This window comes from Scyliorhinus canicula, chromosome 13 (genome assembly GCF_902713615.1).
Source record: "Scyliorhinus canicula chromosome 13, sScyCan1.1, whole genome shotgun sequence".
NCBI classification, from domain to species: domain Eukaryota; kingdom Metazoa; phylum Chordata; class Chondrichthyes; order Carcharhiniformes; family Scyliorhinidae; genus Scyliorhinus; species Scyliorhinus canicula.
In genome coordinates, this window is record NC_052158.1 from 915,728 (window position 1) to 943,227 (window position 27,500).

A 27,500-nucleotide genomic window follows, 5' to 3' on the forward strand; every position below is an offset into this window, starting at 1 on the left:
GGTGTGGACTGAAGATCGGCTGGCTAACAGGGAGCAGAGAGTAGGTATAAATGGGTCTTTTTCTGATTGACAAGGTGTGACGAGTGGGTTGGGGCAGAGGTCAGTGGTGGGGGGCACACCTATTTACAATTGATAGAAATGACTTGGATGAAAGGGATTGGCTGTGAAAATTGCTGATAGGTAGGCCAGTAAATTGTGAAGAGGACAACCGGAGGTTACAAAGAAACACAGGTAGGTCAGTTGTGTGGCCAAAACCCTGGAAAGTGGCATTTAATGTGGGCGAATGTGAAATTGTCCATTTTGGCAGGAAGAATGAAAAATAATTTTACACAAAAGGCTGGCATACAGGAACAGCAAGTAATTCCGCAAGATAGTCAAATGCTGGACTTTATCTGACGGAGTTTGGAAGAGAAGGAAGCAACCTGATTGAAACGTACATATTTAGATAGGGGATCAGGGGTTATGGGGGAGAAGGCAGGAGAATGGGGTTGAGAAAAATATCAGCCATGATTGAATGGCGGAGCAGACTCGATGGGCCGAGTGGCCTAATTCTGCTCCTATGTCTTATGGTCTGGATATTTCAAAAGACGGAGGCAGATACATTGAAGAACAAGGGGGTGGAATGATTAACGAGGGGGGCAGCAGGAATGTGAAGCTGAAATTCCAATCAGATCAGACATGATCTTATTGAATGACGGAGAAGGATGTGAATGGCTACCCTTCAGCTGGTCTGTACGTTTGTAGCTACTTTACTAGCCAATCGATAGTCAGGCAGCAGTTACAGTGAGGGGTTTAGAATGAGTATGTGTGGTCTGTATCTCACTGTGTGATATCAGAGATTACAAAGTATCAGGCAGCAGTTACAGTGAGGGGTTTATAATGAGTGTGTGTGGTCTATATCCCACTGTGAGATATCAGAGATTACAGAGTATCAGACACAGTTACAGTGAGGGGTTTATAATGAGTGTGTGTGGTCTGTATCTCACAGTGTGATATCAGAGATTACAGAGTATCAGACACAGTTACAGTGAGGGGTTTATAATGAGTGTGTGTGGTCTGTATCCCACTGTGTGATATCAGAGATTACAGAGTATCACAGTTACAGTGAGGGGTTTATAATGAGTGTGTGTGGTCTGTATCCCACTGTGTGATATCAGAGATTACAGAGTATCAGACACAGTTACAGTGAGGGGTTTATAATGAGTGTGTGTGGTCTATATCCCACTGTGTGATATCAGAGATTACAGAGTATCACAGTTACAGTGAGGGGTTTATAATGAGTGTGTGTGGTCTGTATCCCACTGTGTGATATCAGAGATTACACAGTATCACAGTTACAGTGAGGGGTTTAGAATGAGTGTGTGTGGTCTGTATCCCACTGTGTGATATCAGAGATTACAGAGTATCAGACACAGTTACAGTGAGGGGTTTATAATGAGTATGTGTGGTCTATATCCCACTGTGTGATATCAGAGATTACAGAGTATCACAGTTACAGTGAGGGGTTTATAATGAGTGTGTGTGGTCTGCATCCCACTGTGTGATATCAGAGATTACAGAGTATCAGACACAGTTACAGTGAGGGGTTTATAATGAGTGTGTGTGGTCTATATCCCACTGTGTGATATCAGAGATTACAGAGTATCACAGTTACAGTGAGGGGTTTATAATGAGTGTGTGTGGTCTGTATCCCACTGTGTGATATCAGAGATTACAGAGTATCAGACAGAGTTACAGTGAGGGGTTTATAATGAGTGTGTGTGGTCTATATCCCACTGTGTGATATCAGAGATTACAGAGTATCAGACACAGTTACAGTGAGGGGTTTATAATGAGTGTGTGTGGTCTGTATCCCACTGTGTGATATCAGAGATTACAGAGTATCAGACACAGTTACAGTGAAGGGTTTATAATGAGTGTGTGTGGTCTGTATCCCACTGTGTGATATCAGAGATTACAGAGTATCACAGTTACAGTGAGGGGTTTATAATGAGTGTGTGTGGTCTATATCCCACTGTGTGATATCAGAGATTACAGAGTATCAGACACAGTTACAGTGAGGGGTTTATAATGAGTGTGTGTGGTCTGTATCCCACTGTGTGATATCAGAGATTACAGAGTATCACAGTTACAGTGAGGGGTTTATAATGAGTGTGTGTGGTCTGTATCTCACTGTGTTATATCAGAGATTACAGAGTATCACAGTTACATTGAGGGGTTTATAATGAGTGTGTGTGGTCTGTATCCCACTGTGTGATATCAGAGATTACAGAGTATCACAGTTACAGTGAGGGGTTTATAATGAGTGTGTGTGGTCTGTATCCCACTGTGTGATATCAGAGATTACAGAGTATCACAGTTACAGTGAGGGGTTTATAATGAGTGTGTGTGGTCTATATCCCACTGTGTGATATCAGAGATTACAGAGTATCAGACACAGTTACAGTGAGGGGTTTATAATGAGTGTGTGTGGTCTGTATCTCACAGTCTGATATCAGAGATTACAGAGTATCAGACACAGTTACAGTGAGGGGTTTATAATGAGTGTGTGTGGTCTGTATCCCACTGTGTGATATCAGAGATTACAGAGTATCAGACACAGTTACAGTGAGGGGTTTATAATGAGTGTGTGTGGTCTGTATCCCACTGTGTGATATCAGAGATTACAGAGTATCACAGTTACAGTGAGGGGTTTATAATGAGTGTGTGTGGTCTGTATCTCACTGTGTGATATCAGAGATTACAGAGTATCAGACACAGTTACAGTGAGGGGTTTATAATGAGTGTGTGTGGTCTGTATCCCACTGTGTGATATCAGAGATTACAGAGTATCACAGTTACAGTGAGGGGTTTATAATGAGTGTGTGTGGTCTATATCCCACTGTGTGATATCAGAGATTACAGAGTATCACAGTTACAGTGAGGGGTTTATAATGAGTGTGTGTGGTCTGTATCCCACTGTGTTATATCAGAGATTACAGAGTATCACAGTTACATTGAGGGGTTTATAATGAGTGAGTGTGGTCTGTATCTCACTGTGTGATATCAGAGATTACAGAGTATCACAGTTACAGTGAGGGGTTTATAATGAGTGTGTGTGGTCTGTATCCCACTGTGTGATATCAGAGATTACAGAGTATCACAGTTACAGTGAGGGGTTTATAATGAGTGTGTGTGGTCTATATCCCACTGTGTGATATCAGAGATTACAGAGTATCACAGTTACAGTGAGGGGTTTATAATGAGTGTGTGTGGTCTATATCCCACTGTGTGATATCAGAGATTACAGAGTATCACAGTTACAGTGAGGGGTTTATAATGAGTGTGTGTGGTCTGTATCTCACTGTGTTATATCAGAGATTACAGAGTATCACAGTTACAGTGAGGGGTTTATAATGAGTGTGTGTGGTCTATATCCCACAGTGTGATATCAGAGATTACAGAGTATCAGACACAGTTACAGTGAGGGGTTTATAATGAGTGTGTGTGGTCTGTATCTCACAGTGTGATATCAGAGATTACAGAGTATCACAGTTACAGTGAGGGGTTTATAATGAGTGTGTGTGGTCTATATCCCACTGTGTGATATCAGAGATTACAGAGTATCAGACACAGTTACAGTGAGGGGTTTATAATGAGTGTGTGTGGTCTGTATCCCACTGTGTGATATCAGAGATTACAGAGTATCACAGTTACAGTGAGGGGTTTATAATGAGTGTGTGTGGTCTGTATCCCACTGTGTGATATCAGAGATTACAGAGTATCAGACACAGTTACAGTGAGGGGTTTATAATGAGTGTGTGTGGTCTATATCCCACTGTGTGATATCAGTGATTACAGAGTATCACAGTTACAGTGAGGGGTTTATAATGAGTGTGTGTGGTCTATATCCCACTGTGTGATATCAGAGATTACAGAGTATCAGACACAGTTACAGTGAGGGGTTTATAATGGGTGTGTGTGGTCTGTATCCCACTGTGTGATATCAGAGATTACAGAGTATCACAGTTACAGTGAGGGGTTTATAATGAGTGTGTGTGGTCTGTATCCCACTGTGTGATATCAGAGATTACAGAGTATCAGACACAGTTACAGTGAGGGGTTTATAATGAGTGTGTGTGGTCTATATCCCACTGTGTGATATCAGAGATTACAGAGTATCACAGTTACAGTGAGGGGTTTATAATGAGTGTGTGTGGTCTGTATCCCACTGTGTGATATCAGAGATTACAGAGTATCACAGTTACAGTGAGGGGTTTATAATGAGTGTGTGTGGTCTGTATCTCACTGTGTGATATCAGAGATTACAGAGTATCACAGTTACAGTGAGGGGTTTATAATGAGTGTGTGTGGTCTGTATCCCACTGTGTGATATCAGAGATTACAGAGTATCACAGTTACAGTGAGGGGTTTATAATGAGTGTGTGTGGTCTATATCCCACTGTGTGATATCAGAGATTACAGAGTATCAGACAGAGTTACAGTGAGGGGTTTATAATGAGTGTGTGTGGTCTATATCCCACTGTGTGATATCAGAGATTACAGAGTATCAGACACAGTTACAGTGAGGGGTTTATAATGAGTGTGTGTGGTCTATATCCCACTGTGTGATATCAGAGATTACAGAGTATCACAGTTACAGTGAGGGGTTTATAATGAGTGTGTGTGGTCTATATCCCACTGTGTGATATCAGAGATTACAGAGTATCACAGTTACAGTGAGGGGTTTATAATGAGTGTGTGTGGTCTGTATCTCACAGTGTGATATCAGAGATTACAGAGTATCAGACACAGTTACAGTGAGGGGTTTATAATGAGTGTGTGTGGTCTATATCCCACTGTGTGATATCAGAGATTACAGAGTATCAGACACAGTTACAGTGAGGGGTTTATAATGAGTGTGTGTGGTCTATAACCCACTGTGTGATATCAGAGATTACAGAGTATCAGACACAGTTACAGTGAGGGGTTTATAATGAGTGTGTGTGGTCTATAACCCACTGTGTGATATCAGAGATTACAGAGTATCAGACACAGTTACAGTGAGGGGTTTATAATGTGTGTGTGTGGTCTATATCCCACTGTGTGATATCAGTGATTACAGAGTATCACAGTTACAGTGAGGGGTTTATAATGAGTGTGTGTGGTCTGTATCTCACTGTGTGATATCAGAGATTACAGAGTATCAGACACAGTTACAGTGAGGGGTTTATAATGAGTGTGTGTGGTCTGTACCTCACAGTGTGATATCAGAGATTACCGAGTATCACAGTTACAGTGAGGGGTTTATAATGAGTGTGTGTGGTCTATATCCCACTGTGTGATATCAGAGATTACAGAGTATCACAGTTACAGTGAGGGGTTTATAATGAGTGTGTGTGGTCTGTATCCCACTGTGTGATATCAGAGATTACAGAGTATCACAGTTACAGTGAGGGGTTTATAATGAGTGTGTGTGGTCTGTATCTCACTGTGTGATATCAGAGATTACAGAGTATCACAGTTACAGTGAGGGGTTTATAATGAGTGTGTGTGGTCTGTATCTCACTGTGTGATATCAGAGATTACAGAGTATCACAGTTACAGTGAGGGGTTTATAATGAGTGTGTGTGGTCTGTATCTCACAGTCTGATATCAGAGATTACAGAGTATCAGACACAGTTACAGTGAGGGGTTTATAATGAGTGTGTGTGGTCTATATCCCACTGTGTGATATCAGAGATTACAGAGTATCACAGTTACAGTGAGGGGTTTATAATGAGTGTGTGTGATCTGTATCCCACTGTGTGATATCAGAGATTACAGAGTATTAGACACAGTTACAGTGAGGGGTTTATAATGAGTGTGTGTGGTCTATATCTCACTGTGTGATATCAGAGATTACAGAGTATCACAGTTACAGTGAGGGGTTTATAATGAGTGTGTGTGGTCTGTATCCCACTGTGTGATATCAGAGATTACAGAGTATCAGACACAGTTACAGTGAGGGGTTTATAATGAGTGTGTGTGGTCTGTATCCCACTGTGTGATATCAGAGATTACAGAGTATCACAGTTACAGTGAGGGGTTTATAATGAGTGTGTGTGGTCTGTATCTCACTGTGTGATATCAGAGATTACAGAGTATCAGACACAGTTACAGTGAGGGGTTTATAATGAGTGTGTGTGGTCTGTATCCCACTGTGTGATATCAGAGATTACAGAGTATCACAGTTACAGTGAGGGGTTTATAATGAGTGTGTGTGGTCTATATCCCACTGTGTGATATCAGAGATTACAGAGTATCACAGTTACAGTGAGGGGTTTATAATGAGTGTGTGTGGTCTATATCCCACTGTGTGATATCAGAGATTACAGAGTATCACAGTTACAGTGAGGGGTTTATAATGAGTGTGTGTGGTCTGTATCCCACTGTGTGATATCAGAGATTACAGAGTATCAGACACAGTTACAGTGAGGGGTTTATAATGAGTGTGTGTGGTCTATATCCCACTGTGTGATATCAGAGATTACAGAGTATCACAGTTACAGTGAGGGGTTTATAATGAGTGTGTGTGGTCTATATCCTACTGTGTGATATCAGAGATTACAGAGTATCACAGTTACAGTGAGGGGTTTATAATGAGTGTGTGTGGTCTGTATCCCACTGTGTGATATCAGAGATTACAGAGTATCACAGTTACAGTGAGGGGTTTATAATGAGTGTGTGTGGTCTGTATCTCACTGTGTTATATCAGAGATTACAGAGTATCACAGTTACAGTGAGGGGTTTATAATGAGTGTGTGTGGTCTATATCCCACAGTGTGATATCAGAGATTACAGAGTATCAGACACAGTTACAGTGAGGGGTTTATAATGAGTGTGTGTGGTCTGTATCTCACAGTGTGATATCAGAGATTACAGAGTATCACAGTTACAGTGAGGGGTTTATAATGAGTGTGTGTGGTCTATATCCCACTGTGTGATATCAGAGATTACAGAGTATCAGACACAGTTACAGTGAGGGGTTTATAATGAGTGTGTGTGGTCTGTATCCCACTGTGTGATATCAGAGATTACAGAGTATCACAGTTACAGTGAGGGGTTTATAATGAGTGTGTGTGGTCTGTATCCCACTGTGTGATATCAGAGATTACAGAGTATCAGACACAGTTACAGTGAGGGGTTTATAATGAGTGTGTGTGGTCTATATCCCACTGTGTGATATCAGAGATTACAGAGTATCACAGTTACAGTGAGGGATTTATAATGAGTGTGTGTGGTCTATATCCCACTGTGTGATATCAGAGATTACAGAGTATCACAGTTACAGTGAGGGGTTTATAATGAGTGTGTGTGGTCTATATCCCACTGTGTGATATCAGAGATTACAGAGTATCAGACACAGTTACAGTGAGGGGTTTATAATGGGTGTGTGTGGTCTGTATCCCACTGTGTGATATCAGAGATTACAGAGTATCAGACACAGTTACAGTGAGGGGTTTATAATGAGTGTGTGTGGTCTATATCCCACTGTGTGATATCAGAGATTACAGAGTATCACAGTTACAGTGAGGGGTTTATAATGAGTGTGTGTGGTCTGTATCCCACTGTGTGATATCAGAGATTACAGAGTATCACAGTTACAGTGAGGGGTTTATAATGAGTGTGTGTGGTCTATATCCCACTGTGTGATATCAGAGATTACAGAGTATCAGACACAGTTACAGTGAGGGGTTTATAATGAGTGTGTGTGGTCTATAACCCACTGTGTGATATCAGAGATTACAGAGTATCAGACACAGTTACAGTGAGGGGTTTATAATGAGTGTGTGTGGTCTATAACCCACTGTGTGATATCAGAGATTACAGAGTATCAGACACAGTTACAGTGAGGGGTTTATAATGTGTGTGTGTGGTCTATATCCCACTGTGTGATATCAGTGATTACAGAGTATCACAGTTACAGTGAGGGGTTTATAATGAGTGTGTGTGGTCTGTATCTCACTGTGTGATATCAGAGATTACAGAGTATCACAGTTACAGTGAGGGGTTTATAATGAGTGTGTGTGGTCTGTACCTCACAGTGTGATATCAGAGATTACAGAGTATCACAGTTACAGTGAGGGGTTTATAATGAGTGTGTGTGGTCTATATCCCACTGTGTGATATCAGAGATTACAGAGTATCAGACACAGTTACAGTGAGGGGTTTATAATGAGTGTGTGTGGTCTGTATCTCACTGTGTGATATCAGAGATTACAGAGTATCAGACACAGTTACAGTGAGGGGTTTATAATGAGTGTGTGTGGTCTGTATCCCACTGTGTGATATCAGAGATTACAGAGTATCACAGTTACAGTGAGGGGTTTATAATGAGTGTGTGTGGTCTATATCTCACTGTGTGATATCAGAGATTACAGAGTATCACAGTTACAGTGAGGGGTTTATAATGAGTGTGTGTGGTCTGTATCCCACTGTGTGATATCAGAGATTACAGAGTATCACAGTTACAGTGAGGGGTTTATAATGAGTGTGTGTGGTCTGTATCCCACAGTGTGATATCAGAGATTACAGAGTATCACAGTTACAGTGAGGGGTTTATAATGAGTGTGTGTGGTCTGTATCCCACTGTGTGATATCAGAGATTACAGAGTATCAGACACAGTTACAGTGAGGGGTTTATAATGAGTGTGTGTGGTCTATATCCCACTGTGTGATATCAGAGATTACAGAGTATCAGACACAGTTACAGTGAGGGGTTTATAATGAGTGTGTGTGGTCTGTATCCCACTGTGTGATATCAGAGATTACAGAGTATCAACAGTTACAGTGAGGGGTTTATAATGAGTGTGTGTGGTCTGTATCTCACTGTGTGATATCAGAGATTACAGAGTATCAGACACAGTTACAGTGAGGGGTTTATAATGAGTGTGTGTGGTCTGTATCCCACTGTGTGATATCGGAGATTACAGAGTATCACAGTTACAGTGAGGGGTTTATAATGAGTGTGTGTGGTCTGTATCCCACTGTGTGATATCAGAGATTACAGAGTATCAGACAGAGTTACAGTGAGGGGTTTATAATGAGTGTGTGTGGTCTGTATCCCACTGTGTGATATCAGAGATTACAGAGTATCACAGTTACAGTGAGGGGTTTATAATGAGTGTGTGTGGTCTGTATCCCACTGTGTGATATCAGAGATTACAGAGTATCACAGTTACAGTGAGGGGTTTATAATGAGTGTGTGTGGTCTGTATCTCACTGTGTGATATCAGAGATTACAGAGTATCACAGTTACAGTGAGGGGTTTATAATGAGTGTGTGTGGTCTGTATCCCACTGTGTGATATCAGAGATTACAGAGTATCACAGTTACAGTGAGGGGTTTATAATGAGTGTGTGTGGTCTGTATCCCACTGTGTGATATCAGAGATTACAGAGTATCACAGTTACAGTGAGGGGTTTATAATGAGTGTGTGTGGTCTGTATCCCACTGTGTGATATCAGAGATTACAGAGTATCACAGTTACAGTGAGGGGTTTATAATGAGTGTGTGTGGTCTATATCTCACAGTGTGATATCAGAGATTACAGAGTATCGACACAGTTACAGTGAGGGGTTTATAATGAGTGTGTGTGGTCTGTATCCCACTGTGTGATATCAGAGATTACAGAGGATCACAGTTACAGTGAGGGGTTTATAATGAGTGTGTGTGGTCTGTATCCCACTGTGTGATATCAGAGATTACAGAGTATCAACAGTTACAGTGAGGGGTTTATAATGAGTGTGTGTGGTCTGTATCCCACTGTGTGATATCAGAGATTACAGAGTATCAACAGTTACAGTGAGGGGTTTATAATGAGTGTGTGTGGTCTATATCCCACTGTGTGATATCAGAGATTACAGAGTATCAGACACAGTTACAGTGAGGGGTTTATAATGAGTGTGTGTGGTCTGTATCCCACTGTGTGATATCGGAGATTACAGAGTATCACAGTTACAGTGAGGGGTTTATAATGGGTGTGTGTGGTCTGTATCCCACTGTGTGATATCAGAGATTACAGAGTATCAGACAGAGTTACAGTGAGGGATTTATAATGAGTGTGTGTGGTCTGTATCCCACTGTGTGATATCAGAGATTACAGAGTATCACAGTTACAGTGAGGGGTTTATAATGAGTGTGTGTGGTCTGTATCTCACTGTGTGATATCAGAGATTACAGAGTATCAGACACAGTTACAGTGAGGGGTTTATAATGAGTGTGTGTGGTCTATATCTCACTGTGTGATATCAGAGATTACAGAGTATCACAGTTACAGTGAGGGGTTTATAATGAGTGTGTGTGGTCTGTATCCCACTGTGTGATATCAGAGATTACAGAGTATCACAGTTACAGTGAGGGGTTTATAATGAGTGCGTGTGGTCTGTATCCCACTGTGTGATATCAGAGATTACAGAGTATCACAGTTACAGTGAGGGGTTTATAATGAGTGTGTGTGGTCTGTATCCCACTGTGTGATATCAGAGATTACAGAGTATCACAGTTACAGTGAGGGGTTTATAATGAGTGTGTGTGGTCTATATCCCACTGTGTGATATCAGAGATTACAGAGTATCAGACACAGTTACAGTGAGGGGTTTATAATGAGTGTGTGTGGTCTGTATCCCACTGTGTGATATCAGAGATTACAGAGTATCACAGTTACAGTGAGGGGTTTATAATGAGTGTGTGTGGTCTATATCCCACTGTGTGATATCAGAGATTACAGAGTATCACAGTTACAGTGAGGGGTTTATAATGGGTGTGTGTGGTCTGTATCCCACTGTGTGAAATCAGGGATTACAGAGTATCACAGTTACAGTGAGGGGTTTATAATGAGTGTGTGTGGTCTATATCCCACTGTGTGATATCAGAGATTACAGAGTATCACAGTTACAGTGAGGGGTTTATAATGGGTGTGTGTGGTCTATATCCCACTGTGTGATATCAGAGATTACAGAGTATCACAGTTACAGTGAGGGGTTTATAATGAGTGTGTGTGGTCTATATCCCACTGTGTGATATCAGAGATTACAGAGTATCAGACAGAGTTACAGTGAGGGGTTTATAATGAGTGTGTGTGGTCTGTATCCCACTGTGTGATATCAGAGATTACAGAGTATCACAGTTACAGTGAGGGGTTTATAATGAGTGTGTGTGGTCTGTATCCCACTGTGTGATATCAGAGATTACAGAGTATCACAGTTACAGTGAGGGGTTTATAATGAGTGTGTGTGGTCTGTATCTCACTGTGTGATATCAGAGATTACAGAGTATCACAGTTACAGTGAGGGGTTTATAATGAGTGTGTGTGGTCTGTATCCCACTGAGTGATATCAGAGATTACAGAGTATCACAGTTACAGTGAGGGGTTTATAATGAGTGTGTGTGGTTTATATCCCACTGTGTGATATCAGAGATTACAGAGTATCAGACACAGTTACAGTGAGGGGTTTATAATGAGTGTGTGTGGTCTATATCCCACTGTGTGATATCAGAGATTACAGAGTATCAGACACAGTTACAGTGAGGGGTTTATAATGAGTGTGTGTGGTCTGTATCCCACTGTGTGATATCAGAGATTACAGAGTATCAGACACAGTTACAGTGAGGGGTTTATAATGAGTGTGTGTGGTCTGTATCTCACTGTGTGATATCAGAGATTACAGAGTATCACAGTTACAGTGAGGGGTTTATAATGAGTGTGTGTGGTCTATATCTCACTGTGTGATATCAGACTCGGTAAAGTTAGAATATAAACGGTTTAGCATCTGGAGGGGAATGTTTACAAGAGCTTTTGGACAATATTTGTTTGATTAAATCTGTTATTCCATTTTTGCACAGGCGTCACCATAGTTCAATATTTCTGGAACCACGCGTATGTTTGGAGTTTGAAATTATTTGTAATATCTCCAATTATCAGGTAACTGAGCCCTTCAATGTTCCTGGGCAGGATTCCCCGCACGTGGGACCCTCCGTTTGGCCAGCAGAGCTCTCACACCCGCGGATCTCCCGACGGCGATGACGAATCCTATTGTATTGCCACCCATTGTACTGCCTCCCATTGTACTGCCTCCCATTGTACTGCCTCCCATTGTACTGCCTCCCATTGTACTGCCTCCCATCGTGCTGCCTCCCATTGTGCTGCCTCCCATTGTAGTGCCTCCCATTGTACTGCCTCCCATTGTGCTGACTCCCATCGTACTGCCTCCCATTGTGCTGCCTCCCATTGTGCTGCCTCCCATTGTGCTGCCTCCCATTGTACTGCCTCCCATCGTGCTGCCTCCCATCGTACTGACTCCCATTGTGCTGCCTCCCATTGTACTGCCTCCCATCGTACTGACTCCCATTGTGCTGCCTCCCATCGTACTGCCTCCCATCGTACTGCCTCCCATTGTGCTGCCTCCCATTGTACTGCCTCCCATTGTACTGCCTCCCATTGTACTGCCTCCCATTGTACTGCCTCCCATCGTACTGCCTCCCATCGTACTGCCGCCCATTGTGCTGATTCCCATCATACTGCCTCGCATCGTACTGCCTCCCATCTTACTGCCTCCCATTGTACTGCCTCCCATTGTGCTGCCTCCCATTGTACTGCCTCCCATTGTACTGCCTCCCATTGTGCTGACTCCCATCGTACTGACTCCCATTGTGCTGCCTCCCATTGTACTGCCTCCCATCCCCCCGGCTCCCATTGTGCTGCCTCCCATTGTGCTGCCTCCCATTGTGCTGCCTCCCATTGTGCTGCCTCCCATCGTACTGCCTCCCATCGTACTGCCTCCCATTGTACTGCCTCCCATTGTACTGCCTCCCATTGTACTGCCTCCCATCGTACTGCCTCCCATTGTACTGCCTCCCATTGTACTGCCTCCCATCGTACTGCCTCCCATTGTACTGACTCCCATTGTGCTGCCTCCCATCGTACTGCCTCCCATCGTACTGCCTCCCATCGTACTGCCTCCCATCGTACTGCCTCCCATTGTACTGCCTCCCATCGTACTGCCTCCCATCGTACTGCCTCCCATCGTACTGCCTCCCATTGTACTGCCTCCCATTGTGCTGCCTCCCATTGTACTGCCTCCCATCGTACTGCCTCCCATCGTACTGCCTCCCATTGTGCTGACTCCCATCCTCCCGGCTCCCATTGTACTGCCTCCCATTGTGCTGCCTCCCATTGTACTGCCTCCCATTGTGCTGCCTCCCATCGTACTGACTCCCATTGTACTGACTCCCATCGTACTGCCTCCCATTGTGCTGACTCCCATCCTCCCGGCTCCCATTGTACTGCCTCCCATTGTGCTGCCTCCCATCGTACTGACTCCCATTGTACTGACTCCCATTGTGCTGCCTCCCATCGTACTGCCTCCCATCGTACTGCCTCCCATCGTACTGCCTCCCATCGTACTGCCTCCCATCGTACTGCCTCCCATCGTACTGCCTCCCATTGTGCTGACTCCCATTGTACTGCCTCCCATTGTACTGCCTCCCATTGTACTGCCTCCCATTGTGCTGCCTCCCATTGTGCTGCCTCCCATTGTGCTGCCTCCCATTGTACTGCCTCCCATTGTGCTGCCTCCCATTGTGCTGCCTCCCATTGTACTGCCTCCCATCGTACTGCCTCCCATTGTACTGCCTCCCATTGTGCTGCCTCCCATTGTACTGCCTCCCATCGTACTGCCTCCCATTGTGCTGCCTCCCATCGTACTGCCTCCCATTGTACTGCCTCCCATTGTATTGCCTCCCATTGTGTTGATTCCCATCTTACTGCCTCCCATCGTACTGCCTCCCATTGTACTGCCTCCCATTGTGCTGCCTCCCATTGTGCTGGCTCCCATTGTACTGGCTCCCATCCCCCCGGCTCCCATTGTACTGCCTCCCATCGTACTGCCTCCCATTGTGCTGCCTCCCATTGTGCTGGCTCCCATTGTACTGCCGCCCATTGTACTGCCTCCCATTGTACTGACTCCCATTGTACTGGCTCCCATCCCCCCGGCTCCCATTGTACTGCCGCCCATCGTACTGCCTCCCATTGTACTGGCTCCGATCATACTGCCTCCCATCGTACTGCCTCCCATTGTACTGCCTCCCATTGTGCTGCCTCCCATCGTACTGCCTCCCATTGTGCTGCCTCCCATCGTACTGCCTCCCATTGTGCTGCCTCCCATCGTACTGCCTCCCATTGTGCTGACTCCCATTGTACTGACTCCCATTGTACTGCCTCCCATTGTACTGCCTCCCATTGTGCTGCCTCCCATTGTGCTGCCTCCCATCGTACTGCCTCCCATCGTACTGCCTCCCATCGTACTGCCTCCCATTGTACTGCCTCCCATTGTACTGCCTCCCATCGTACTGACTCCCATCGTACTGCCTCCCATTGTGCTGACTCCCATCGTACTGCCTCCCATTGTACTGCCTCCCATTGTACTGCCTCCCATCGTACTGCCTCCCATTGTACTGCCTCCCATCGTACTGCCTCCCATCGTACTGCCTCCCATCGTACTGCCTCCCATTGTGCTGCCTCCCATTGTACTGCCTCACATTGTACTGCCTCCCATCGTACTGCCTCCCATCGTACTGCCTCCCATCGTACTGCCTCCCATCGTACTGCCTCCCATTGTGCTGCCTCCCATCGTACTGCCTCCCATTGTGCTGCCTCCCATTGTACTGCCTCCCATTGTACTGCCTCCCATCGTACTGGCTCCCATCGTACTGCCTCCCATTGTGCTGACTCCCATCGTACTGCCTCCCAAACTACTGCCTCCCATTGTGCTGCCTCCCATCCTCCCGGCTCCCATTGTACTGCCTCCCATTGTACTGCCTCCCATCGTACTGCCTCCCATTGAAACTGTTCAAGGCCACTGTCTTGAATAAATATTCCCCTGTTGTGCGACTCCGCCCTCTGGGCCTACACTCTCCTGTGAAAGGTCCTCGCCACATTTACCCAGTCTGCCCCACTGTGAATCCTGGGTTGGCCTCCCTGTGCTCCAGCCCCCACAGCCATTGAGGTTGTGTTTAATTACAATACATCTCCCGCTGATTCCGAATTGGCCGACCTTGTGGACAACATGGATTGAGTTGGCCCCCGTCCCCTAGTGAGGGAGATTCTACTCCGCAAGGGAGACGGGGAAAGTCGATCATTCCCCTGCCATCAGCCCGTGTAGCAGGCTGTCTGTCACACTGTCCTTATATCCAGCTCTCCGCTCGGTTTGTCTCTCTATCTGCCCAGTATAATGTGTGTGTGCATCACTGAGCTCTCTCTCCTCTCTCTGTTTACAGGCCCGTTCCTACAACCAGTCACGCTGGATTGGAGTACCGTTTGCCCCTAGATTTAAAAAGTCCTTCGGCTGCCTTAAGAATTACGCACGAGGGCAGAATTCACAAGGTTGGTGAGACGAGGAATTCTCCCATCTTCTCTTGTGGCACATTCACAATTGTTTGGGTGCAGCCCCCCAGAGGGGGCAAGGGTCAGAGGTGAGGTCTCTGGCTGTCTCTGACAGCTCGTTCGCAGTCATCCAATCAGAGACACAGCAGAGAGTTATACAGCCATTCTGCCCATCTGGGGCAATGCTAGCTCCTGGCAACAGCAACTCACACACACTCACTCACTCTTACACTCGCTCACTCACTCACTCATTCACACACTCACACTCATTCACTCTTACACTCGCTCACTCACTCACTCAATCACACACTCACACTCACTCACACTCACTTACACTCACTCACTCACTCATTCACACACTCACACACTCACACTCATTCACTCTTACACTTGCTCACTCACTCACTCAATCACACACTCACACTCACTCACACTCACTTACACTCGCTCACTCACTCACTCATTCACACACTCACACTCATTCACTCACTCACACTCATTCACTCTTACACTCGCTCACTCACTCACTCAATCACACACTCACACTCACTCACTCTTACACTCGCTCACTCACTCACTCAATCACACACTCACACTCACTCACACTCATTTACACTCGCTCACTCACTCACTCATTCACACACTCACACTCATTCACTCTTACACTCGCTCACTCACTCTCTCAATCACACTCACACTCACTCACACTCACTCACACTCACTTACACTCGCTCACTCACTCACTCATTCACACTCTCACACTCATTCACTCTTACACTCGCTCACTCACTCTCTCAATCACACACTCACACTCACTCACACTCACTTACACTCGCTCACTCACTCACTCATTCACACACTCACACACTCACACACTCACACTCATTCACTCTTACACTTGCTCACTCACTCACTCAATCACACACTCACACTCACTCACACTCACTTACACTCGCTCACTCACTCACTCATTCACACACTCACACTCATTCACTCACTCCCACTCATTCACTCTTACACTCGCTCACTCACTCACTCAATCACAAACTCACACTCACTCACACTCACTTACACTCGCTCACTCACTCACTCATTCACACACTCACACTCATTCACTCTTACACTCGCTCACTCACTCACTCTTACACTCGCTCACTCACTCACTCAATCACACACTCACACTCACTCACACTCACTCACACTCACTTACACTCGCTCACTCACTCACTCATTCACACACTCACACACTCACACTCATTCACTCTTACACTCGCTCACTCACTCATTCACACACTCACACTCACTTACACTCGCTCACTCACTCACTCATTCACACACTCACACTCATTCACTCTTACACTCGCTCACTCACTCATTCACACACTCACACTCACTTACACTCGCTCACTCACTCACTCATTCACACACTCACACTCATTCACTCTTACACTCGCTCACTCACTCACTCTTACACTCGCTCACTCACTCTCTCAATCACACACTCACACTCACTCACACTCACTTACACTTGCTCACTCACTCATTCACACACTCACACTCATTCACTCTTACACTCGCTCACTCACTCTCTCAATCACACACTCAGACACTCACACTCATTCACTCTTACACTTGCTCACTCACTCACTCATTCACACACACACTCACTTACACTCGCTCACTCACTCACTCACACACTCACACTCATTCACTCTTACACTTACTCACTCACTCAATCACACACTCACACTCACTTACACTCGCTCACTCACTCATTCACACACTCACACTCATTCACTCTTACACTCGCTCACTCACTCTCTCAATCACACACTCACACTCACTCACACTCACTTACACTCGCTCACTCACTCACTCATTCACACACTCATACACTCACACTCATTCACTCTTACACTTGCTCACTCACTCACTCATTCACACACTCACACTCACTTACACTCGCTCACTCACTCATTCACACACTCACACACTCACACTCATTCACTCTTACACTCGCTCACTCACTCATTCACACACTCACACTCACTCACACTCACTTACACTCGCTCACTCACTCACTCACTCACTCATTCACTCACTCACACTCATTCACTCTTACACTCGCTCACTCACTCACTCAATCACACACTCACACTCACTCACTCTTACACTCGCTCACTCACTCACTCAATCACACACTCACACTCACTCACACTCACTTACACTCGCTCACTCACTCACTCATTCACACACTCACACTTATTCACTCTTACACTCGCTCACTCACTCACTCTTACACTCGCTCACTCACTCACTCAATCACACACTCACACTCACTCACACTCACTTACACTTGCTCACTCACTCATTCACACACTCACACTCATTCACTCTTACACTCGCTCACTCACTCTCTCAATCACACACTCACACTCACTCACACTCACTTACACTCGCTCACTCACTCACTCATTCACACACTCACACACTCACACTCATTCACTCTTACACTTACTCACTCACTCACTCATTCACACACTCACACTCACTTACACTCGCTCACTCACTCACTCATTCACACACTCACACACTCACACTCATTCACTCTTACACTTACTCACTCACTCAATCACACACTCACACTCACTTACACTCGCTCACTCACTCATTCACACACTCACACTCATTCACTCTTACACTCGCTCACTCACTCTCTCAATCACACACTCACACTCACTCTCACTCACTTACACTCGCTCACTCACTCACTCATTCACACACTCATACACTCACACTCATTCACTCTTACACTTGCTCACTCACTCACTCATTCACACACTCACACTCACACTCGCTCACTCACTCATTCACACACTCACACACTCACACTCATTCACTCTTACACTCGCTCACTCACTCATTCACTCATTCACACACTCACACTCACTCACACTCACTTACACTCGCTCACTCACTCACTCATTCACTCACTCACACTCATTCACTCTTACACTCGCTCACTCACTCAATCACACACTCACACTCACTCACTCTTACACTCGCTCACTCACTCACTCAATCTCACACTCACTCACACTCACTTACACTCGCTCACTCACTCACTCATTCACACACTCACACTCATTCACTCTTACACTCGCTCACTCACTCACTCTTACACTCGCTCACTCACTCACTCAATCACACACTCACACTCACTCACACTCACTTACACTCGCTCACTCACTCACTCATTCACACACTCACACTCATTCACTCTTACACTCGCTCACTCACTCACTCATTCACACACTCACACTCACTTACACTCGCTCACTCACTCACTCATTCACACACTCACACTCATTCACTCTTACACTCGCTCACTCACTCACTCTTACACTCGCTCACTCACTCTCTCAATCACACACTCACACTCACTCACACTCACTTACACTCGCTCACTCACTCACTCATTCACACACTCACACTCATTCACTCTTACACTTGATCACTCACTCTCTCAATCACACACTCACACTCACTCACACTCACTTACACTCGCTCACTCACTCACTCATTCACACACTCACACTCATTCACTCTTACACTTGCTCACTCACTCATTCACACACTCACACTCATTCACTCTTACACTCGCTCACTCACTCACTCTTACACTCGCTCACTCACTCACTCACACACTCACACCCACTCACACTCACTTACACTCACTTACACTCACTCACTCATTCACACACTCACACTCATTCACTCTTACACTTGCTCACTCACTCACTCATTCACACACTCACACTCATTCACTCTTACACTCACTCACTCACTCTTATACTCGCTCACTCACTCACTCTTACACTCACTCACTCACACACACACACTCACACCCACTCACACTCATTCACTCTTACACTCACTCACTCACTCATTCACACACTCACACTCACTCACACTCACTCACTCTTACACTCGCTCACTCACTCACTCATTCACACACTCACACTCACTCACTCACTCTTACACTCGCTCACTCACTCACTCATTCACGCACTCACACTCATTCACTCTTACACTCGCTCACTCACTCACTCATTCACACACACTCACTCACACTCACTTACACTCGCTCACTCACTCTTACACTCACTCACTCACTCACTCATTCACACACTCACACTCATTTACACTCGCTCACTCACTCATTAACACACTCACACTCATTCACTCTTACACTCGCTCACACACTCACTCTTACACTCGCTCACTCACTCACTCTTACACTTGCTCACTCACTCATTCACACACTCACACTCACTCACACTCACTTACACTCGCTCACTCACTCACACCCACTCACACTCATTCACTCTTACACTCGCTCACTCACTCACTCATTCACACACTCACACTCACTCACTCACTCTTACACTCGCTCACTCACTCACACATTCACACACTCACACTCATTCACTCTTACACTCGCTCACTCACTCATTCATTCACACACTCACACTCACTCACACTCACTTACACTCGCTCACTCACTCACTCTTACACTCGCTCACTCACTCATTCACACACTCACACTCACTTACACTCGCTCACTCACTGATTCACACACACACACACTCACACTCATTCACTCTTACACTTGCTCACTCACTCACTCAATCACACACTCACACTCACTCACACTCACTTACACTCGCTCACTCACTCACTCATTCACACACTCACACTCATTCACTCACTCACACTCATTCACTCTTACACTCGCTCACTCACTCACTCAATCACACACTCACACTCACTCACTCTTACACTCGCTCACTCACTCACTCAATCACACACTCACACTCACTCACACTCATTTACACTCGCTCACTCACTCATTCACACACTCACACTAATTCACTCTTACACTCGCTCACTCACTCACTCTTACACTCGCTCACTCACTCACTCAATCACACACTCACACTCACTCACACTCACTTACACTCGCTCACTCACTCACTCATTCACACACTCACACTCATTCACTCTTACACTCGCTCACTCACTCACTCATTCACACACTCACACTCATTCACTCTTACACTTGCTCACTCACTCACTCATTCACACACTCACACTCATTCACTCTTACACTTGCTCACTCACTCTTACACTCGCTCACTCACTCACTCTTACACTCGCTCACTCACTCACTCATTCACACACTCACACTCATTCACTCTTACACTCGCTCACTCACTCATTCACACACTCACACTCACTTACACTCGCTCACTCACTCACTCTTACACTCGCTCACTCACTCACTCACTCACACACACTCACACCCACTCACACTCATTCACTCTTACACTCGCTCACTCACTCACTCATTCACACACTCACACTCACTCACTCACTCTTACACTCGCTCACTCACTCACTCATTCACACACTCACTCTTACACTCGCTCACTCACTCATTCACACACTCACACTCATTCACTCTTACACTTTCTCACTCACTCACTCATTCACACATTCACACTCACTCACACTCACTTACACTCGCTCACTCACTCACTCTTACACTCGCTCAATCACTCACTCATTCACACACTCACACACACTCACACACACTCACACACACTCACTCATTCACACACTCTCACACACTCACACTCATTCACTCTTACACTCACTCACTCACTCATTCACACACTCACACTCACTTACACTCGCTCACTCACTCACTCTTACACTCACTCACTCACTCACTCACACACACTCACTCATTCACACACTCACACCCACTCACACTCACTCACTCTTACACTCGCTCACTCACCTACTCTTACACTCGCTCACTCACTCACTCATTCACACACTCACACTCACACACACTCACTCACTCACTCTTACACTCGCTCACACTCACTCATTCACTCACACACTCACTCACTCTTACACTCACACACTCACTCACTCTTACACTCACTCACTCACTCACTCATTCACACACTCACACTCACACACACTCACTCACTCTTACACTCGCTCACACTCACTCACTCACTCACACACTCACTCATTCACTCACACTCACTCATTCACTCACACTCACTCTTACACTCGCTCACTCACTCACTCTTACACTCGCTCACTCACTCACTCACACTCACTCACTCATTCACTCTTACACTCACTCACTCACACTCACAGTCATTCATTCACTCACACTCACTCACTGACACTCACTCACACTCACTCACTCACACTCACTCATACTCACTCATTCACTCACTCACTCACACACTCACTCACTCACTCACTCACTCACTCACTCACACTCACTCATTCACTCACTCTCACACTCAGTCATTCACTCACACTCACTCATTGACTCACACTCACACTCATTCACTCACTCACTCACAACCACTCACACTCACTCATTCACTCACACTCACTCACTCACTCTTACACTCGCTCACTCACTCACTTATTCACACACTCACACCCACTCACACTTACTCACTCTTACACTCGCTCACTTACTCATTCACACACTCACTCACTCACTCTTACACACTCACTCACTTACTCACTCTTAAACTTACTCATTCATTCACACACTCACTCTGACACACTCATTCGCTCACTCACTCTTACAGACTCACAGAGTTACGTCGCACTGTGTGACGTACGGGAGAGTTGCATTGCACCGTGTGACGTACGACTGACTTACGTTGCATGTGTGACGTACGGGAGAGTTACGTTGCACCATGTGACGTACGGGAGTGTTGCATTGCACCATGTGACGTACGGGAAAGTTATGTCGCACTGTGTGACATACAGGAGGGTTGCATTGCACATGTGATGTACGGCTGACTTACGTTGCACCGTGTGACGTACGGGAGAGTTATGTCGCACTGTGTGACATATGGGAGGGTTGCATTGCACGTGTGATGTACGGCTGAGTTACGTCGCACCGTGTGATGTACGGCTGAGTTATGTCGCACCGTGTGATGTACGGCTGAGTTACGTTGCACCGTGTGACGTACGGGAGAGTTACGTCGCACCGTGTGATGTATGGCTGAGTTATGTCGCACCGTGTGATGTACGGCTGAGTTATGTCGCACCGTGTGATGTACGGCTGAGTTATGTCGCACCGTGTGATGTACGGCTGAGTTATGTCGCACCGTGTGATGTACGGCTGAGTTACGTCGCACCGTGTGACGTACGGGAGAGTTACGTCGCACCGTGTGACGTACGGGAGAGTAATGTTGCACCGTGTGACGTACGGGAGAGTTACGTCGCACCGTGTGATGTACGGCTGAGTTACGTTGCACCGTGTGACGTACGGGAGAGTAATGTTGCACTGTGTGACTTACGGGAAGATTATGCTACACATTTCATCATTACATAACATTACTCTCATACCGGTGTCGTTGGACCTGCCGAGGATTTTCAGTTCCACGTGATGTCCTCCATGACATGTAGTAAGAAGGACAGTGAACTTTGAACCTTATTCCTGCTCTCTTTCACTTTTCCACAGGCTCTCAGATCCAGATGACTGCACAGTTTCTTATTTCCTTTAACGGGAGTCGGCCACTGAACCTGTTCTGGTTGCTTCCGAAGGATCTCCAGGCGAACCCTCCTCTTCCTGTAAACGGCAGTCGGGTAAGTACCTAACACCAATACGATTGAAGCTAACGTTAACACGGCAGCCTTTGTAACTTTGACCCATGGTATCTGAGGGAATCAGACCGCCAGTTGGCTATTCGGACACTCGAGGCTGCTCCGGCAATCACCAAAGTGAAGTCTTTGTTGTTTGAAGTAGACCCAAACCCAAGACCCTGTTGAGTACAGGAGCCCTGCCCACGTCCACAAGGTTCAAGCTAGGAGATGTCTCCGAGCTTGCTCGCGTACACGTCTCTGTCCAACACTGGAATGAGCCCCGCCCAGGTGCAGGTCATGTGCTCTCTTACACCACTGCATGGGCCGGCCATACTGTTAACCCTATACGTGCCGCACCCGTTTACCACAAGCCTCTCTCTGTCCCTCATTGAGACAGAAAGGCCAAAGCCCCGCCCACCTTTGACCGAATGGAAAATGACGCCTGCTCGGTGCAGGGAGGGGTGCTGTGGGTTGCAGCCACTTGGTGAAATTCTGGGTGGTCCCTCAGCCCCACTGCCTCCAAGTAGGCCCATTCATTCAGGCCTGGTGCAGGGTTGAGCATTAGACTGGCCCGATGTGTCAATCTAACCGACGGAATTGCTGGCCATTTGAGAACCCAACAGCACAGCGCCCCCTCCTGTGCCCACCTGCACAGTGAGGTGCCCAGAGCAGGGCAGAATCCATCCACCAACGTTTTGCCAAACCTCCTTGTTTATATGCCCCATGCTTGACTAACAGCCTTCCAACCAACATCTCCCCCCCCCCCCCCCGCCCCCGCCCCCGCCCCCGGCCATCTTCAAAAGCAATTTGAGGAGGCCACCGTGCTCGCCCCCACCCCCCCCCCCCCCCGGTGGAATCGACCCCATCAATTCTCTCCTTCAAATCAACGTTGTGTCAGATGGAATTCAATGTGAGCAAAGTGTGATGTTATCCATCTTGGATCAAGGAAGGTTTGAGCAGAGCACTTTCTCAATGGAAAGAGGTTGGGTACAGTGGATGCCCAAAGAGACTTTGGGGTTCAGGTGCATAGATCCTGAAAATGCCTGGAACAAGTGAAGAAAATAATCAGAAAGGCTAATGGAATGCAAGCCTTTATATCTCTAGGATTGGAATATATAGACACGGGGGTTACGCTGCAGCTTTACAAAACCCTGGTTAGACCCCACTCCGAGTCACTGGGAGCAGTTCTGGGCACCACACCCTAGGAAGGGTATTTTGGCTTTGGAGGGAGAGCAACACAGGTTTACAAAAATGATACCTGGACTACAGGGGTTGAGTTACGAGGAGAGATTACACAAAATAGACTTCTTTTTGCTAGAATTTAGAAGGTTGCGCAGTGATCCGATCGAACTCTTCCAAGATATTAACAGGGAAAGACAGGGTAGCAGGGTAGCATGGTGGTTAGCATAAATGCTTCACAGCTCCAGGGTCCCAGGTTCGATTCCCGGCTGGGTCACTGTCTGTGTGGAGTCTGCACGTCCTCCCCGTGTCTGCGTGGGTTTCCTCCGGGTGCTCCGGTTTCCTCCCACAGTCCAAAGATGTGCGGGTTAGGTGGATTGGCCATGATAAATTGCCCGTAGTGTCCTAATAAAAGTAAGGTTGGGGGGGGGGGGGGGTTGTTGGGTTACGGGTATAGGGTGGATACGTGGGTTTGAGTAGGGCGATCATGGCTCGGCACAACATTGAGGGCCGAAGGGCCTGTTCTGTGCTGTACTGTTCTATGTTCTATGAAGATAAACTATTTCCACTGGTTGGAGATTCTAGGGGGCAGAGTCTAAAAAAATTAGGGTTAGACCGTTCAGGAGAGATGTTTGGAAGAACTTCTTCATTCAAAGGGCGGTAGATGTTTGGAACTCTTTCCCACATACAGCAGGTGAAGCAACAACAGTTCTTAATTTTAAATCTGAGATGGATTTTAGTTAAGCAAAGGTATTGAGGGGTTTGGGTCAAAAGGCAGGTACATGGAGTTAGGTCACAGGTCAGCCATCATCTCATTGAATGGTGGGACAGGCTGGAGGGGCTGAATGGCCTACTCCCTGTTGCTGTGGGTTCTTTTTGCGAGCGGTGGTGGTAATGCACTGTTCAACCGCTGTCATGCAGGGGAAGGAAATGACTGAACCGTGAGTGTTTGTTTCCCTGTGATGAGAATTAACTCTCTCGCTCTGTCTCTGTCTCTCTCTCTCTCTCTCGCACTCCCACAGGTGTTTCTAACCAACTTCCCTCAGATGTTTGTCTACTCAAAGACTGTCCGAACAAAATTGAACAATGTGAGCAATGAAGCGGATGCCTTCAATGCCAGCCTTGCCAGAGACCGTGCCAGCTACAATAACTCCATCAACTTTGCTGCCTTCTGCAAGAGGCAAGTGTTCTGAGGGCAGTAGGGTACAGAGTGCTAGCGGGTATTGCGATGCGCTCTCTGCCAGCCCATGGCAGATGAGGGACATAAGCGGCAGGGAATGGGTACTCTTCACTGGGGGCCCTGACTGGCACGGTGACCAGTCCCACACAGGGCCTGTAGGAAAGGGTGGTGGGGGCAGGAAACCCTGGCAACATTTAAGGAGCATTTAGACGAGTGTTTGAAACGCCGTAGCAGACAATGGGCCGCACGGCAGCACAGTGGTTAACACTGTGGCTTCGCAGCTCCAGGGTCCCAGGTTCGAATCCCGGCTTGGGTCACTGTCTGTGCGGAGTCTGCACGTTCTCCCCGTGGGTTTCCTCCGGATGCTCCGGTTTCCTCCCACAAGTCCCGAAAGACGTGCTGTTAGGTGAATTGGACATTCTGAATTCTCCCTCTGTGTACCCGAACAGGCGCCGGAATGTGGTGACTAGGGGCTTTTCACAGTAACGTCATTACAGTGTTAATGTCAGCCTACTTGTGACAATAATAAAGATTATTATTATTATTACAAGGCTATGGACCAAGGCTATGGGAAATGGGATTAGAATCGGGAGGGCCTTGATGCCCAAAGAACAACGTACAGCACAGGAACAGGCCCTTCGGCCCTCCAAGCCTGTGCTGACCATGCTGCCCGACTAAACTACAATCTTCTTCACTTCCTGGGTCCGTATCCCTCTATTCCCATCCTATTCATGTATTTATCAAGATGCCCCTTAAATGTCACTATCGTCCCGGCTTCCACCATCTCCTCCGGCAGCGAGTTCCAGGCACCCACTACCCTCTGTGTAAAAAACTTGCCTCGTACATCTCCTCTAAACCTTGCCCCTCGCACCTTAAACCTATGACCCTAGTAATTGACCCCTCTACCCTGGGAAAAAAGCCTCTGACTATCCACTCTGTCTATGCCCCTCATAATTTTGTAGACCTCTATCAGGTCACCCCTCAACCTCCGTCGTTCCAGTGAGAACAAACCAAGTTTATTCAACCTCTCATAGCTAATGCCCTCCATACCAGGCAACATCCTGGTAAATCTCTTCAGCACCCTCTCTAAAGCCTCCACATCCTTCTGGTAGTGTGGCGACCAGAATTGAACACTATACTCCAAGTGTGGCCTAACTAAGGTTCTATACAGCTGCAACATGACTTGCCAATTCTTATACTCAATGCCCCGGCCAATGAAGGCAAGCATGCTGTATGCCTTCTTGACTACCTTCTCCACCTGTGTTGCCCCTTTCAGTGACGTGTGGACCTGTACACCCAGATCCCTCTGCCTGTCTGCCTTGAGGGTTCTACCATTCACTGTATAATGGGCTGAATGGCATGTTTCTGTGCTGTAACACTGCATGACTCTATGGTTAGACAAGAATGTCACACTGCTGATAGACAATGCGGTCACTGAGGCTCCTCAGGCAGCACCTTCCAAACCCACGGCCACCACCATCTAGAAGGACAAGAGCAGCAGATACCTGGGATCACCCCCCCACCTGGAGGTTCCCCTCCAAGTCACTCCCCATCCTGACTGGGAAATAATAATAATAATCTTTACTATTGTCACGAGTAGGCTGACATTAACACTGCAATGAAGTTACTGTGAAAAGCCCCTAGTCGCCACATTCCGGTGCCTGTTCGGGTCACAGAGGGAGAATTCAGAATGTCAAATTTACCGAACAGCACATCGTTCGGGACTTGTGGGAGGAAACCGGAGCACCCGGGGGAAACCCACGCAGACACGGGGAGGACGTGCAGACTCTGCACAGACAGTGACCCAGCCGGGAATCGAACCTGGGACCCTGGCGCTGTGAAACCACAGTGCTAACCACTGTGCCACCCGTATATCAGCCGTTCCTTCAGTGTCGCCGGGTCCAAATCCTGGAGCTCCCTCCCTAACAGCACGGTGGGTGTACCTACACCTCGGGGACTGCAGCGGCTTCAAGATGGCAGCTCAGCACCACCTTGTCAAGGGGCAATTAGGGATGGGTAATAAATGCTGCTCTAGCCGGC

General features: G+C 46.6%; 1 protein-coding gene across 1 annotated transcript in view; it reads left to right on the forward strand.

Annotated features, from left to right (window-relative positions):
- Positions 1–27,500, forward strand: part of LOC119976411 — a 37,146-nt gene that overhangs the window by 7,492 nt on the left and 2,154 nt on the right. The window contains exons 2-5 of the mRNA XM_038816935.1: positions 11,866–11,944; positions 15,298–15,403; positions 22,980–23,104; positions 25,303–25,460. Coding sequence (XP_038672863.1) covers positions 11,866–11,944; positions 15,298–15,403; positions 22,980–23,104; positions 25,303–25,460 — 468 coding nt within the window. The remainder of the gene's footprint in view (positions 1–11,865; positions 11,945–15,297; positions 15,404–22,979; positions 23,105–25,302; positions 25,461–27,500) is intronic.